Source organism: Ornithodoros turicata, chromosome 1 (genome assembly GCF_037126465.1).
Source record: "Ornithodoros turicata isolate Travis chromosome 1, ASM3712646v1, whole genome shotgun sequence".
NCBI classification, from domain to species: Eukaryota; Metazoa; Arthropoda; class Arachnida; order Ixodida; family Argasidae; genus Ornithodoros; species Ornithodoros turicata.
Window position 1 is genome coordinate 135,784,098 of NC_088201.1, and position 17,923 is coordinate 135,802,020.

Genomic DNA, 17,923 nt, shown 5'->3' on the forward strand with positions numbered 1-17,923 from the left:
TGCTTGGATAGTTTTTGACTGATCAAGGCCACGGATAGTGCTCGCTTTCTTCGCAACTCGCCGACGTCGTTGAGCGAGCATTCATGGACGCCGGCTGCGACCGTTTCCCGATGGCACATTACGGGTGTTTGGACGTTGTCGCGGGCATTCCCCACGAAAATGGTCAGGGCTGCCGTAATTCCAACCACCGTTGGGCTCTCGTGGCCGCGGGGGCGTAGGATCATGCCGCTTTCCCTGTCATTGGGTTTCGCAGCTGAAAGGCCAGGTTGACCGCGGCTTTGGGGCGGGACTAGTCTGCCAAGGCTCGTTCCTGCAGGGATCGTCCTCTGGTGATAGAGGAAGGGATCTGGGCCTCGGTGGGATGACTCCGCATTGTATGAATTACGGGGGTTGTCACCCAAACCAGGTTGCATGCAGGCGTTCGACCGAGGCGGCTCCTCCCGACCACGCACAGCGCGGTTCCGACGCTAGCTCCGGGGGCGGAGGGAGCCGGTATTCGAGCTCTGCCAGGAGGTAACTTTGTATTGAACGAGCCTCCTGGGCCAACGCCTCAAGGGTAGTAAAGCGATCGGCTCTTAAATGGGGCCGGAAGCGCGAGACGGAAGCGCGAGACGGATATCCCGTGCGATGCGCTGCTGTTCGGTAGCAGTGGGATCCGCTCTGCTGTACAGATCTTGCAATGCCCGAACGAATTCAGATAAGCATTCCTCAGGATGTTGAGCACGCTTATGCAATTCCCCTAAGACACGGTATTCGTAATCTGGGGGAAGAAATTTGTTTTTGATCCAATTCTGGAAGTCCTGAAGGGACTTAAACTCCGATTACAATCGAAGCGAGCGGGCGGCGTCTAGACTAAAGCAATCTGCAGGATGCGTCGGATTAGGGTTTCGGCCGAAATTCCCATACCCGTCTGATAGGCGGTAAGGTCGTCGAGGAAATCGGCAACAGACTTCTTATCGGTGTAACCCGAGAAGGTAGGCATCGGCAAGTTAAGTCGCAGAGACGCTTGTGCCAGCGGCGGCGAAACCCACCCGGCACCAAAGCGTTGAACCACCAACGAACACAACTCCGTCATGCGTGACAGGAGTTCTGCCGTTGCAAAGGCGTGCGACCAGGGCTCGGAACCGTTATTTTTTGTGGTTCGGTTCAAGCTCCGGTTCAAGGTTAAAGGTTCGGTTCGGGTTCGGGTTAAGCGCAACCAAAATAGCGGTTTAAACGGATATTAATCGGTTCGAACCGGTTGACGTGTGCAGTGCTAATCAGTGTACCACATGTGAGAGGTAATATCAGCCTCAAGTTCCGGCAACGACTTGCTCCTCCTTCCTTCCTCTTACTCCCTCGCATCTACACTGCATAGGTACAAAGATCCATGCAGTTCACAGCAGATCATCCTTTACTGTACAGAAAAAATGACGGGAAATGGCGTACAGCATACCATTGAACTCCACTGCAAAAGGCTATCGCCAATTTCTAAAGAAAAAAAGGGATGAAAGCGGTCACATGGTAGATAGGAGTATACCAGAGTCCCATGCCCAGGCTGGCACGCTGCTCCCCGTTGAAAAGGGGGTGAGAGGCCGCTCGTGTGTTTCCTTCCGCCATGCTCTCGACCACACGCGAACCCCTTCCCGTGCTCGCTAGAGGTCTGTGTTGCTTGCGGATTTCACTGCGAACTATGAAAATTTCTGTCGCCTTCACACTGCGACGCTGAATGAAAGGAAGTAGCCAAGGCATCAATGCAAAGAGTAGCTGTCGTATAGCACGTCTTTTTTTTTACATCTCGGGCCACAAAAATGTACGGGATGTCGTGAACCTTTTGGAGGTGAGGCTATACGAGGCGCATGGACTCACCAGTTCTTGGTTTATCAATTTGTACGCTCCACGAATTCGGCAAAATTCCGAGCGATGCAGGGAGCTGGTGCGCGGCAGTCGAGTGGTGCGCGGCGGTTACCGCATCATATTTTTTCGGTTCAGCTCCGGTTCGTTCAAGGGGGAAGAAAAAAATGTTTACGGTTCGGTTCGGGTTTGGTTCGGCAAAAAAATAACGTTTTTTTACGGTTTTTCGGTTACGGCTCGGTTCCGGTATCGATCCCTGGGTGTGACCGGGGGCGGATCTAGGATTTTGCCGAAGGGGGGGGGGTGCTATGGACAAGTGCCAGGTGCATGCTGGGATTGGTCCATTGAACCCTATGTTCAAGTCTGGAATTGAGGGGGGATCGGGACCCTTGGAGCCCCCCCCCCCCAGATCCGCGCCTGGGTGTGACTGCGGCGTGGGCACCTTCGCCTTGTCAGTCATCAGCTCCGAGGGCTCGTCCACCGGGTGGGAGCTGCAAAACCTCAAAGAAACACAAGAACACATACGCAAACACGAAAAACTAACAGCAACAGATACTAACTGCAAACTAAAACAACTGCTATAAACTACGCAGGACAAACAGTGCCGCGTGTTCCCCGCCGCAGAACAGTCGAGGTCGGACCCCAAACGATGGGCGCCAGTTGTGGAAACCTAAGTTCCCACAGCCCGGGGCGTCAGCCCGTCCGTTCCGCGCTCGAAGGAACAAGCAGCACAACAGATTCAAACAAACAACATACAAGGTTTATTACCTCCGAACAGTAGTTACGCACCGATATGTCGTTTTGGTGCTCCCTCTGCCGTAGGGGACTGGCAGCAGTGCCAGAACTCTTGGATAAAAGGGTTTGAAAATGTGGTAACCTCATCGTTTACTGCCTCGATTGCGTCGCCCTCTCGTATTCGGGTTTAAGGCCGCTCATTATCTCCTCGAGTGCAGCGTGCGCTCTCGGATCGTAACGTCTGGGTGATAAGTCCCCAGTGGCTGTTGTCCTTAAGGGACCCTGACTAGAAGTTCGACAAATCTTTCGTTTTCATATGTTACGAAGGTATAATATGCCCCAAAGCATTATGCGCATAATTTGGCTGTACGCAGCAGCAAAGTTTGCCAAACGGGGAACTGAAACCCGGCTTGGCTTTCCTCCTCAACTCGCGTAATCGGCGCCGAAATCTAGCCTCTTTGTAGTGGATGTCCGCCAATTGCCGTGTGCGTGACGAACGCGCGAGATTCTTGTTTCATTGGGCGCCCCGGCCGTAATTTCTGTTGTTAGTGTGTTAGTGAGAGCGGCGGTATCCGGAAAGCGATCTTCAAAATTCAAAATGGGCGTCGAAGCAAGAAATGCGGAGACTTTGAGCCCGGAAGCTTTGTCTGACCTTCGTGCGATTGAGAAGGAAATTCAGCGTGGTGAACAGTTCCTTGCTTTCGAAACGTCGCCGATGCTGTCAATGCGAGCCGAAGTGACCATGTGACAGCCGTAACAGCTGGCCGGATACGGAACCATACGGAACACCGTGCCCAAATTGAAATGCAATCGCAAAAACCTACTGCAGGTGTTAAATGCAGGGTATATTTTTCTTTTTCTTTTCATTTCTAATGCATGAATTTTCTCATGGAGGGTTCTTGTTGGGTGCTTTATCAACTGGAAGTACGAAAGAGCTCCCACAACTTCTGGTCAGAGTCCCTTTAAAGTGATAACGTTGCACACTGGCAACAGGGTTTAATATTTCAACCCATTCAAGGCCGTAACACCTTTTTGGACTAGCGTATGTGACAGCCCGTTACCACCTCAAGGGTATAGATACTGAATCCTTTTTCCTAAGAGTGTAGTACTCAACTGACACAGTGGGATTTAGTTTACATTTCTTTGAGTATCTTAGTGTTTTGCATTGTCGATGTGCGTTTTGTTTCTACACCAATATTACAATATCCCGTGTTATTGCTCCCAGGCTAGGCTTGTGCAGATCTGGAATAGTACAGGCCAGACGTTGAACTTCAACTCGTTTAAAATATCAGCAATGCGCGAGTAAGTAAGACTTATGTATTTTTCTCAATGCACAAAGGGGCTGTTCTACTAGAAATCGTTAACCCTCGATCGTTGCAGTGACATCGAGAACTACGCTAAAAAAGCTCTGTGCACAATGGACTACGGCCCCTGTGTTCGCACCATGCTTGCGCTTTGGCGCAAGAGTGGATCAAAATTCAACAAGCTCACACCGTTCATCAGGTATTGTGCAGATCTATATTTTCTATATTTCTAGTATTTCAGAGGCGGGGTTAGCTAAATAACCTCGCTATCATACCCCACACACAGTAAATCATTTTACACCTTCATTCGCTCAAGATAGCCGTATTCTACCACCCTTAAACGGCGTAAAAACACCCTTTTCTACCCTGCAAACTGTAGCAAATGGTGTAAAAAGAGTTATACTATAGGTGCAATATCGACATACATCTTATTTTATCCCATGTCGGTCATTAAAGGTGTAAAGTGAGGTGTTGAGGTGTGAGGTTTACGTCTTATACACCTTTTTTACATCCCATTGGAACCTTGAATATGGACTTGAAATGGTGTTATAATTCGCGATAGAAAAAATATACTGGTTTCACAGCTTCACTCAGCAGTTAATCACATTAAACACAATAACTTCAGTTAAAAACAATGTATTTGACAGGGAAGGATGTCAGGAATTTAGATGGTGTTCACTCCTTGTTGCAGGCGTACGTTTTAATTGTAAGGACGAATTCCCGTCACCGTTACAGTCGTTTTCCGCGCTACTACACTTAACGAACGTACCCTCAACAAATTGTATTTCAGTATATGATCCATCCGATACGCCAATATAGGCTACCGAGGGTGTCCAGGCCTCTTCAAGCTTCGGCACTCACGCCTATGGTATCTAACGAGGCGTGCCAGTGGCGCATTGCGCTCCGGGTTATGTTGTACGATGGAACCAGTGCCGGAAGCCTGCCGTGTTCAGGATGGTGCTTGCCATAGACGCAAGATGGTCGAACTGTATGTCTCGATATGCTGCCGCGGGAGCTTGTATTGCACTAGCCATTTGAAGGGAGCATTTGTCGCAAAACAACTCCATCCTGAAGGGTGTTTTCAATAGAATACTCCCCTTTTAACGACGTTTTTGTATTTAAACGCCCATTATAAGAGTATTTTGTGAGGAATACACCGAATTTAAACGTGTTTTAGACAACACCCTTGATTCGAGTGTAAAGCAACACCAAAAAGGTGTGCGCCATGGGACAAGCCATTTACACCAGAAAAGTGTAAAAAGTTTACTGTGCATGTTGAAAGCTTTCTGATGCTAACACACTGAAAAATCATCATTTGAGAAAGAACTTTGGCTTGTCTATATTTTTCGCCTTTAAAAATTTCTTCGAAAGTAACGCGCCAGCAGCTCTTTCGCGGGTTATTGTTTTGAGTGTATACGCCGTCAAACTGGCTGCACCTGGCTATACACCGAGCTGCAGGCACGGATGTGTGTCTCTGTCAGCGGATAATGTTGTCGGCACATTCAGATCCGGGCGTACGAGACAAAGGTGGATGCCGGGCAGATGGGGAAGAACATCACACTTTTCACACTTTTGTTAACGCCAATATTTTGCGTGCGCGTTAAAAACACATGAATGCGTTCTAAGTACGTGGCCTCGGATGTCTGCTTTTGCAACATGATCAGTATACAGGGTGATTCACGAAAATCCCCTGGCTGAATAATTCGTGAACAGGTGGCGCTATCGATGAAATTTCTTTTTGGTAAAGTTCCTTGGGACATGGGTCATGAACTGAGTACTGAGCGGCTCATTTGCATACCCTCACTATTTAGACAAACATCCTAACTTTTAACTTTTACTTCGCACACTTACGGAACCTCTGTTTTACGCATCGGGACCTTCAGTGAAAAATTTTGCAAGAAAAAAACCGCATCGACACTTAGGGATTTCTCCGAGTAATTAATTCTGGTTTACATATTTCTTGCGCGGAGCAGCGCACCAATGCGCTCATTGGATCAGGTACCCGGCTATCAATTTCGTGTTCTTCCGCCTGGTTCACGCACGGGGCAACGGAAGATTAGGAACAGCCGCAAGAGACACTTTGATATTCCTTCTCAAAGCGACTGGTAAACAGCGCTGGCTGTTCTGTCGTTCCGTAGGTGAGATAGTGTGCTCTTGTCATGGATGATGACGTGTGCGCCGCCAGCGCTGTGAACTAGTGGGTACACTCTTAAAAATTAACTACGCCACGTAGCACGCACCTACCCAGCCATCATGCGGAATGACAACGTTCTCGCCCGATTTGTTGAAGACACGAGGCGGAGCCTCTCTTTTTGTCCCTTTGTTCGGCATCATTGGAAAAAAAAGAAGAAAGAAAGAAAGGCGTAGGCCTCCCATACCTATCAAATCCAAGGAGAGAACGTTGTCATCCGGACTGATGGTCCGTAATGACGGTCTTGCGGCTGTTCCTTATCTTCCGTCACCTCAACCAGGGAACACGAAATTGACAGCCGGATAGCTGATCTGAAGAGCGCATTGGTGCACTGCTCCGCGCAAGAAATATGTAAACCGAAACCGATTAATTACTCGAAAAAATTACTAAGTGTCGATGCGGTTCTTTTCTTGCAATATTTTTCGCTGAAGGTCCCATGCATGAAACAGGGGTTCTGTAAGAGTGCGAAGTAAAGGTTAAAAGTTAAGATGTTTACCTAATTAGTGAGCGTATGCAAGTGAGCCGCTCACTACTCAGTTCAAGGCCGACGTCCCAAGAATCTTAACCAAAGAGAAATTTCTTCAATAGCGCCACCTGTTCACGAATTATTCAGCCGGGGAATTTTCGTGAAACACCCTGTATATCCAACAGTCCAGCGCAAGCGGGATCACTACCTTGTCAATCGGTGACGTCATGCGTCCGCCTTAGCCTGTCATAGACGTTCTTAGATTTTTGGGTGGAGTGCACCTGTACGAGTTGACTTGTCCCGAAATATACACTCTAACGACAGATGGTATCCGGCATCGGAACCGGAAGGGCATCCGCATCGGTGACCTCTGTACAGCTGCGATATGACATTTGAAAGACAAAACGCTGGAGCTCACACATCCAGCGTGCGATGCGACCTTTAGGTTGGGAGAGCTTCAGGAGGCATGAAAGGGCCTGGTTGTTCGTAAAAAGGTTGAAACCGGCGTCCCTCCAAGTAATAACGGAAGTACTCGAAGGCCAATAACAACAACAACAATAAATGAAGAAGTGACGATGACATGGGATGTTTCCCCGTGGTAGCCACAGGACCCTACCCCACTTCACAGTGGTTAATATGAGAGGATGAATTATGGTGAGATTGAAGCGACGACAAGTCAGAGTTCTGTTTAGAGCTCTTCGAGGAGTCCAGTGGCTTGCATGAATCAAAAAGGGAGCGAAGAGCCCGGCACTGATGCGCAGGGGAGCTCCATGGGCCAAGTACTTTGGACAAGCTGAATGATCTATTGTCGAGGAGTTCAAGTTGGCGTCGAAGTACCCGGCGTTCACACGTGTACCGCTCACAGTCCTCGATGATATGGGGGATCGTAGCTGGGGTGCGGCAAGCTGTAACCCAGCTTAACACGGAACACAGGGGTGAAGGCGACGTTGAGTCGTAGACGCCGCAGGAGTGTCGTAAAGCTGCGAGGGAAGCCACCTGACATCCTAAATGATAATGACGGGTCCACTGCATGGAGGAGCGACCATTGAGTGATGTCATGCAGCCATTGCTGGCGGGCCAAGGGTGACACCAACGCAGACAAGTAGGAGTGCCTATCTCCGTTGGAGAGGATAATGGGCACGGCTCTGGAGATACGCGGGCCGCAGCCGCCGCCAAATCTGCCTCTTCGTTGCCCTGAATGCCGGTGTGGCCGGGGACCCACTGTAGGGTCACCCGGTGTCCCTGTTCGCCGAGAACTTTGAGCGCCGTCAGGATACTAACAACCACCGGGGCCAACGAGCCGCGGATGCCCATGGTTCCTACACATTGCAGGGCTGATTTTGAGTCAGTGTATATCACCCAGGAGCGGGGAGGGTATTTGGAGACAGACTTTAGAGATAACAAGATGGCATACAGCTCCGCAGAGGTCGACGAAGTGCGATGTGACAGGCGGAACCCACATGATAGCGACTCCTCCGGTATGACAAAGGCAGCGGAGGAGCCATCCGACGTAGACGAACCATCTGTGAACACAGCCGTGCGGCCTCTGTACTTTGTATCCATCATTTCCAAAGTAGACTGCTTGAGAACCGAAACGGGGATCTGGCTCTTCGGTTCCAGGAGGCCAGGGATGTGTGTCGAGACGGATGGGCCAGAACAACTGCTAAAGCCTCCTTCTTCGTGATGGTATAGTTGAGTTCGGCAACAGAAAAGGTGTGTGAGTGGTAAGTGATTACCGAGAGACTGCGTGCATTAATTGGTGGTGTCAGGGTGCCTCTGGTATAGGACTGCGCCGGTCCCATAGTGAGATGCGTTCGTCTTTAACTCGAAAAGGAGCGTAAAGTTAGGGGGTGTCAGTACGGGATTGGATGAGGTTTTTCGGACAAGGCATTAGCAGACCTCGTCACACTCTGTGGACCATCTAAAAGGGGCGTTCTTCCGCGTCAGGCAGGTGAGACACTTGGTGATGGTTGCATTCTGTATATATGCACAAAAATGTCCCGCCAGGCCAAGGAAGACATTGGGTGAGTGGAGCTCATACGTTTTTTGAAGAGTAGTAATGCGAGCAACCGATCGGTTGCACCAAGCAAGAATCGATTCTTGCTTGGTGCTCTTCGTCAGGCCGTCTAGGACGCGGCTAAGGAAGGTTACCTTTGGCTTTAAGGAGACACTCATCTTAAAATTGACTTCCATCTTCGCGGCGGACAAAGCCGCTAACACCTGGCCCAAATGACGACTGTGTTCTTCACAGGACTGGAAATGTCCTCGATGCGTACACCACGACCTCGTCGATGTGAACTGCAGACAACTTCCATTTGAAGGGGCGAAGTACGTGGTCCATGGTCTTCTGGAACCACGCACCCGAGCTCTTCCACCCAAATGGGAGGTGGTTATACTCGTACAAATCGAAAAGCGGTGTACTTCTACTCCTCGTCTAATTGAATTTGCCAGTACCCGTTGGCAAGGTCAATGCAGGAGAACACGGAAGATCCGCCAATATCGCCAATAATGTCGTCGATACGGGGCACTGTGTAGGGAAACAGGTCAGTTCTGAAAATTTATCTGCTCGTAGTCCGTACATGACCGAAAAGTCCCGTCCTCTTTTGGGGCGTATGGTGATCGGTGAGGCGAAAGTCGTAGTCGTTGGCCGAATAACGCCAGCGTCCAACATAGACTAAAGCTGCTTTTGGAGCCAGACCTTGTTTTTTTCATGTACATGGGATAATGCTTCCGACGCACAACTGTCGGGTCTCATAAGCGGAAGGGGACGGAGTAATATTGAATGGCAGGAGGGCAATTCGATAGGCACCAGAGTTCTGGATGTGCGCTCTGTACGCCGTCGGCGATAACAGGTCGCTTCAGGGCGCCAATGCTATGGTTAAGATGAGTGGCCTTGGCGTCGACGGTAACCTGTTGCATGGCCTTCGTATGTGGACGGGACAGGGCAAAGTCGTATTCCGTGCCGTCAATTACTGGAACTTGGACTGCGAGGTTCTAGCCCTCGTAGTGTAGTGAGGCCGGTACCCATTCCTCAAGTTTGCATCGGGTCCCGAACCTTCGACCGTAACCGATCTGGTCGTAAACTTGGACACTGATGGGACGGCCGGGATTATAGGGATCACAATTACAGGACCTTTCACAGTCTTTCCACAAAAATTCGACACCCGAAAACTTGCCATCTCTGCAAGTGTGCTTTCGGATTTCGCGACGCCGGGAATATCATCTCGGCCCGAAGACATTCCCACTGCGCATGGAAACATCATGAGAAAACAGAAGAAAAAAGGGAGGGCGGTGACCGGATGCAACCACGTATTTTGCCTTCACAACCTTATCTGTTCAGAGCCATCAGTTATGATAATCACCGAAGTCGGCTGTCCTCCTGGGTGTTTTTTTTTTTTTTTTCATTCCTTCTTTCCGTTCCTCCTCCCCGTACTTGGCGGGGCAATTTGGCCGAACGAGCGCCTTGGCGAGCGACGGTTTTTCGGGCAATTTTTACTTGTTTTCGGGTGTCAAATTTTTGTGGAAAGATCGTGAAAGGTTTTGTAAGATCGTGTAATTGTGACTGAAATGGGGTGTTGTGGCCATGTGCTTTCGAATTAGCGCAAAAAAACGCTAATTAGACGGCTTAATGAGGTACACTTATCGAAACCACCTGTTTGGGTGGCAAAAACCTTCACAAGTATGACGCAGAAGGTTTCTAGTTTTTATCTCTGGAACTTTTTTTCAATATATAGGGATCACTCTTAAGTGAAACACCCTGTATGAGAATGAAAAAGATAACATGGCATAACACGTGATGGCGTCCTGATCTCGTCACAAGGCACTTGCACATGTTACTCATTACGAAACACACTTCCTGCATAATTGTAACCTACATCTGTTCACAGTTGCTTCAGGAAGGGGTGCTCCCTACCGACTGAAAAATAGGGAAGGTCGTTCCAATTTTCAAGGCAGGAAGTAACCAACTATCGAGCAACTACCGTCCAATTTCATTAACTAGTGTTTCTTGCAAGATTTCGGAACACATTATCTACTCCCACACACTTAAATTCCTCGAACACAACAATTCGTTTCTACCCCTTGCAGCACGGCTTTCGTCGTACTACTCGTGCGAAATGCAACTCGCCGGATTTTTTACATGACCAACTTTCATACTTCAGACCGATGCGATATTCTTAGATTTTAAGAAAGCTTTTGATAAGGTCCCCACGAGTACCTTCTTCATAAGCTTTCTGTACTAAACCACGACCCATTTGTTTTCGATTGGATACGTGAGTTCCCTTCTAACAGATCACTCTTCGGGACGTGTAATAACAACCATTCCGACTGTATTGCAGTTTCATCCGGTATCCCACAGGGTTCGGTCCTCGGCCTTCTTTTATTCTTAACCTATATTAACGACTTCTCTAATAACCTTTCCTCTACAGTTCGACTTTTCGTGAATGATTGTGTAATTTACCGTAGGATATGCTCTGCCTCCGATCAACTTGCCCTGCAGCAGGACCTCTCTGTGATTCAATCCTGGTGCCTAACATGGAGAATGCCCCTTAACCTCCAGAAGTGTAGCTGTATGTCCTTTATCCCCGTCGTAACACAATAAAATTACGTATTTTCTCTTACTCTATGGACAACAACACTCTCTCCTACGCCGACACATAAATACTTTCGCGTCATTATCTCTGCTGACCTGTCGTGGAACAAACACATGGAATTCATTACAGGCAATGCTAACCGCTCTCTTGGTTACATCAGACGGAACCTTAAGTTAGCACCCTACGTCTTAAAAAGCTTGCTTGCACCTATCTGGTACGACCCAAACTTGAGTACGCCTCCGCGGTGTGGGATCCCTATCAACCTTATCTCTCTCGGGCAATTGAGTCCATCCAGAACCGAGCAGCAAGGTTCATCGTCAGCGACTACTCTCGTTTCTCCTCTGTAACATCTATCAAAGAGGAGCTTCGCCTTGCCTCACTCGCTAACCGTCGTCTCATTTCAAGGTTATGCCTCTTTCTTTTCACGCTATCCCTTCGCACATATCCCCAGTCTCTCGCTCTCAGCTAATGTTTCCCAGTCGTGATCATCAGTACAAAGTCAACTGCGACTGGAAGACGGACGCATTTTCTAAATATTTTTTCTGCAGAACAGCCATTGATTGGAACGACCTCCCCTCACAAATAGTATATATCACAGACCATCCTCATTCCTTAGGCACATAAATCAGCATTCACCAAATTTTATAACTAGCATAACCGGATTAGGCTTTCCTGTACACTGTTGTCTAATATTCTTTGATCTTCTGTGTTGGCATATGGTTTTAGGTTTTACTTCCTTGTAGTGCACGTGTAACAACCCATGTACATCCTTTCTTTTTCTTGTCTGTATTATGTCTGTCCTCATCCCCCGCCCCCGCGTGTAATGCCCCAAGGGGCCTTTGGGGTACATTGAATAAATAAATAAATAAATAAATAACATAGCAGCCTCCCACTACGTACACGTCGCTTTGACGTACACACGTCTATAACGGAAAGCTGGTTTTACCCTGGCAAGCATTAGTGCTCTTGCTCGAATCTCTCTCCTCCATGAGTGGACAAGGATCCTGGTCCCGTGGCTGTTCGTACAAGAGAAGTTCACTGTATAGCAGATATAAGAGACTGTTGATAACGTCATCGTGACGTTATCGTTGCATACCGGAACCAATGGCAGCGTGCGTGACCAAGAATCTTATCTGTTATTTTTTCGTGATATAGATACGGTACTTCATAAGCACGTTATCAATGGACTACTAATCGCTCCATATAGCGTGATAACTAGGGATTTAAAATGTACGAAAATTTTCGCTCTCGGACGGAAACCAGTTCTTTATCGTGTTTTTTCTTTCGAAAATAAAGTAAAACACACTAATCAAGAAACTCTTACTACAGTAGGTAACTTGTTTAATGACATTGATACACACCGTGTTGCCCTTTGCCACCTTGTCCGCCCCTGCACTCTTAAAAACGAACTTCACCGCATAGCTCGGTCCTACCCAACCATCGCCTCAAACGATATCGTTATCTCCCCTGTGGGCTTAATCGCTTCATTGTCGTTACGGTCGTTAGAAGCTAACGAGTGGCGGGAAATTTAAAAAGGCGGGCACGTGATAAAACATGTGCACGGCGCTTTTCGCGCGATACGTGAAGGCCGTGGTACACGTCACGCGCAATGTGTCACGTGCCCACCTTTTTGAATTTCCCGCCGCTCGTTAGCCTGTAACGACCGTAACGACGACGAAGCGATTAAGCCCCCAGTCGAAACTTTGTCGAAAACGGGAGGCGTACGCCTTTTTTGTGACAATTATGAACACCATAAGTGTCACAAAAAAGGCGTACGCCTCCAGTTTTCAATAAATCAGGGCTGATAACGATATCATTCGAGATGATGGTTGGCTAGGAGCGAGCTCTGCGGTAAAGTTCATTTTTAAGAGTGTGCCTGCATACCGCGCTCCTGCGATTACTTATGCAAGCAGACGGGAACCGGTCCACTTGTCACAATCCCACTCGTCACCGGAAGACTCGTCACAGGATAACTGATCACACCGGCCCTCTGGTACGAGGTCCTTTTGTCACCGGAACACTTGTCAAGGGGGGCGGTTGGTCACCGGAACACTGGTTGCAAGGTTGACCCCGTTCCAAAGGGAATGTATTTCACCGTGTTTTACCAAAGGGATTAGTCCAGTGCCCGACCCGCACTTCCGTGAACCCGGATTCCGAAGACCGCTGACCATACAAATTTCACGTCTTTGCTAAGGGCACGGAGAGCATGGAAGTGACGAAAACTCAGCGTGGGGCTCCGTTGCTGTGGCGCGGACAAAAGTTGAGAAACTGACCAAGGTTAGGTCAGGAGAGCCTTTTACGTATTTCACACGTAGGGGAGTGGGTCAGTTCATGTAGACTATGCACCCGTCGAGACTGACGAAGGTTAGGTCAGGAGAGCCTTTTACGTATTTCACACGTTGCGGAGTGGGTCAGTCCATGTAGACTATGCACCCGTCGAGACTGACCAAGGTTAGCTCAAAAGAGCCTTTTACTATTTCACACGTTGGAGAGTGGGTCAGTTCATGTAGGATATGGCACCCGTCGAGACTGACCAAGGTTAGCTCAAAAGAGCCTTTTACTATTTCACACGTTGGAGAGTGGGTCAGTTCATGTAGGATATGGCACCCGTCGAGACTGACCAAGGTTTGGTCAGGAGAGCCTTTTACGTATTTCACACCTTGGGGAGTACGGTGCGGTGCGCAGGTGGCAGATTCACTGTGACGATTATTCCGGCGTGACGGCAGTTCCTCGTACGAGATGCCCTGTGACGAGTTGGCCTCCATGACGAGTTTACTTATGACCAGTTGGCCTGTGACGACCGGGCTTGTAACGAGTTATCCCTGTATATTTCAAAGGGATTGAGCGTCGCAGCGCAAAGCTACGACCCAATGCGTATGTACCCCGTGTTCAAACCGATCAAGATTGCGGTGATGCGAAGTGCAGTTGAGAGATTGCACCCCGGACGGAGACGTGTCGCTTTGGCAGAAAAGCCTCCGTGTTGTTATTTACTCCTTGTCCTGGGGTTGGTGATTCGCACAAAGAGAAATGCACCTAACGTTCGACAGCGGATAAGTTATTTTACAAAACTGTCATTGACACCTCGGTGAAAACGAAAGCGGTGAATGGCGATGCCGATCTTTCGCCGCTGCTCATCGAAGTACTTTGAAGGCTGTATGTGAAACCAAAACGTGAAGCGAAACGTGAAAGCAAAAACCTCACAATATACTGAAACGCGAAAAGCGCCATAGGAAATTTTTTGCGATTTTTGTCAACCTTTGAGCGGCTGAACAAAACGGAAGAAAAAAGGACTGTTTTCTCGCGAATATTTTCGGATTTCTATTGGTAACCCGAATCTCGTTACGGGAGCGGGCAATTAGTAAAACTATGGCCTCTCAATGTACCGTGGTAAAACGTAAAGCGAGGGCATAACCGCCGTAAAATTGCAAATTATTTGTGCCAACTGTGGAAATTCGGAGAAACAGTTGCAGTAACTTGACTGGTACTTGTGGGTATGTGATTTTTTTGTTACGTAGGTTGTTTTTATCGTCCACCGTACAGACGACCTGCTCCCATACGTCGTCGACTACGTTTCACCGCCGCGCAAAGCATGCTGGGGGACCTATCAACCTTATCAGCCTTTTCGGCATATCCGCCAACGCGTTTTTTCCCGCTTCTTCCCCACGACAGCAAAATATAATCTCGAACAGGTCTTCTCGTTACGTGACGTGTTTGTAAACAGAGGGTCCTGTGTTTGGGGGGCATTAGGTTTATGTAAACTGGTATGATACGACATCAAAGAAGCTGGTGTCGGCAATTACGACTGTCGGAGGTACACTAGGCAGCTAGTAAGATATCAGGCAATGGGAGATAAGGTCGGAGAGGCCTGCACTGCCTCTTATTTGAAGGAGGAATCGATATGCTGCGTGACCAGTCACAAGTGATAAACCTTACGATTTTTTCACTAGGTGGTCAATATCAAACGGTGTTAACCCAGAAAGCATCCTTTGCGTCGTCGTACGACATGGCGGGAAAAAAATTGTCACGAAAATCACCAGATGGATGAAAGACAGAAGCGCAAGCAAGATGGAACGAACCCTTGCCGCTCATGCACTCATGTACTCGAGGAACAACTCCATCGTCAGAACGCAAGTATTCATTCTCCAATCTCCCTATATGGCAACGAGACTTTCTTCGTTGAACGCTATTCCACGTTTAAAGAATCCTGAAACACGCCCGTGCGTTAAAATGTCCATCCCAGTATTTCGACATGGAAATAAACCGAAACCGAAAAAGTACGCCTGAGGCATACCTGGGCCACAAAATAGTTTATCTGGTCAGCTGAGCGGCACCTACTGGAATCATCTGCATCGCTCCAAATCACGGGGCCTTCAGACGTGAAATGAGCGCTGTACTCATCGCGGAATTCGGGATGTATATTTTAACGCACGTGTGTGTTTCAGGATTTGTTAACGTGAAATGGTTTGCAAATAGGAAAGTCTCTCGACCTTCTTCTTCGCTTGTGCAAGAAATACCCTAATTGAAAAGAAAATTAACGAATTTTAGGTAACATTTATTTCACACTTTAGAGTGCCTGTCGTATGAAACAATAGAGAAGGTATATCTAATCTGGTAGCGAAAACAAGCGAGAATACCAAATCAGAGTCATCGGCAAGGCTATCCTCATGAGGCGCGATCGATCCTGGCTGTTGGTAGTTGTGGTACGATCGTAAAAAAAGAAAAAAGAAAAAAACAACAACATGGGCATGGCGTGTGTGTGTACTTATGGCTAACGGGTAAGCAAATGAGAGAGCAAATGACCGTTGACAGTGACAGCCAATGCAGACCGATCAGAGGCTTGTGCCACACGGTTTATTCGCCGGCGCTATTGGCGATGACGATGGTGCCTCTACAAGGCTCCCCCGTCCGTAGCGAGCTGCCGGGGGCAGCGAGTGATGCGCAGCGAGGGTAGGGGCCTAGTAGGCGCGTTTAATTTGCGTTAAATAGACGCGTTAAATAATGCTGACTCGAACTGGCGACCGCGGTCGGTTGTGACGATGGACGGTGTGCCAAACGAGAGACCCACGTAGTGACGAGGGCTGCGGCTACTGTGGAAGCCACGGCGGCCACGTGTGGCTTTGGGCCTTCAGTATTATCTTCCAAGTGGCCGTACATGGGTCGCGACTTATGTTTGCTTTTTTTTCTGTGAAGCGCATTCGGCACTTAAAGGAACCATGAGGTGACATTTAACATGGATCCCTGTTTCGTTCGTCACTGTGTCCATCAGGGGCTACAATGTAAAACGCTCTCTCTTTCTTTAAGGCTAGGCAATAAAATTTACAAAACTGCCCGAGAAAGCAGCGACAGAAGACCCGAACGATCCTCGCGTGACGTGGGGAATTCCCCGTGCCCCCCCCTTTTTTTTCCTCTATTCTTTTCTCTGTTTTTTCTTTTCAACTGACGCGCTATTTATGCCTGCTTGAGCTGTGCAGCTTCACGTCGCGAGTCACGTGCCCTGGGACCATATTCTGTCACGAAGTTCTCTCTTTCCACGATGAACTCTTGTCACGAGTAGACGATTTTAAAGTGGATGATTTATTTTGGGGGAATTTATTTCAAAATAATATCCTTGCCTTAAAGGCGTGCGCTACACAGGCGGCGCACGCGCTCTGTGGGTCTCCTGCGCTCGTCGTTTTTTCGCAGAGACTCATTTTATTCGCTGCAAAACACGCCAGTCACAGCGGAAAAGAAAAAAAAAACACTGAGAAAGAGAGAGAGAGAAAGAGAAAGAATGTCGCCTCAGTGCTCCTTCATGTGTCCGCCGTACCTCACTCCTAGTCCCAAATTGGAAAATAACACTACAGAGGGTGACATTATGCGCTTGCAGCTGATAATTTTCCGCTGCCTTATTGAAGATTATCAAGTTAGGCAGAACTTCGTGCCATGTTGCACCGTTTATGTTTAGTTCGACTGCCCGCATATTGCGATTATCTGAGATATTATCTCGTGCAAAAGTTGCTTTGTGAGTGCTGATTTTGTTCTGAACCTGTTGAGCAATGAGGTTAAGTCTGGTCTTCCTGTCCATGGGAAGGTTTAGAACGAACGTCTTCTTGTTTTTCCGTTGCCTCCTGACGACTTCCGTTGTGATTTCCATTCCCTGACGAAAGGATCGAATTGGCTACGTTTCTGATCATAGTTCTTTTTTGCACAGCGCCCATGTTTAGACTACGATATTTCGACAAAGACAGTCAAATTCTGAAAATGCCATCGCCATTTTTGTAAAGTACGTCCTCCAGACCACATACCAACCACGGCACGATGTGTGAGTCTTAATCCTGATGCACCCAGGGCCTTCAAAGTTGCGACTCAGACAGGGTTCCCCTCGAAGGCGCTCGACGGTCTAAGTCCCAGTATTATCGTAATACGCATGCGCTGAGACGGTACGGCCGGTCTGAAGGAGTTCGAAAGGCGAACGGTCATTTTTTCCAGAACTCGAAAGAGCTGACAGAATAGACAACTTTATGTTGAGTGAGTAATATACCGCTTTTATATATATAGGTATATCGCTTTTACATTAAATTATACAACTTGATAAAACTGTCCATTTCGAGTGCAGTTTTGGAAGTTCTTTTTTTTTGTGAAACGCCACATTTCAGGTTGCAAGAGGAGAACAAAATACGGTGTTCAAACTCCTTGATCTTACTTTCACATACACATATTACATAACCAGCTTAGGATATCTTTATTATCATCGTTATATCAAATGATATTAAGCCCCGAACTTGATGAAATTCGCCATACAGCCGTTTCGAGGGCCGTTTTG

At 48.1% G+C, this 17,923-nt stretch overlaps 1 protein-coding gene across 2 annotated transcripts in view; it reads left to right on the top strand.

Annotated features, from left to right (window-relative positions):
• LOC135378632 (thyrotropin-releasing hormone-degrading ectoenzyme-like) overlaps nucleotides 1-17,923 on the top strand; it is a 294,976-nt gene that overhangs the window by 261,674 nt on the left and 15,379 nt on the right. For both annotated transcript variants that reach the window (XM_064611715.1, XM_064611714.1), the window contains 3 exons: nucleotides 3,794-3,870; nucleotides 3,949-4,071; nucleotides 15,069-15,248. In XM_064611715.1, coding sequence (XP_064467785.1) covers nucleotides 3,794-3,870; nucleotides 3,949-4,071; nucleotides 15,069-15,248 — 380 coding nt within the window. The remainder of the gene's footprint in view (nucleotides 1-3,793; nucleotides 3,871-3,948; nucleotides 4,072-15,068; nucleotides 15,249-17,923) is intronic.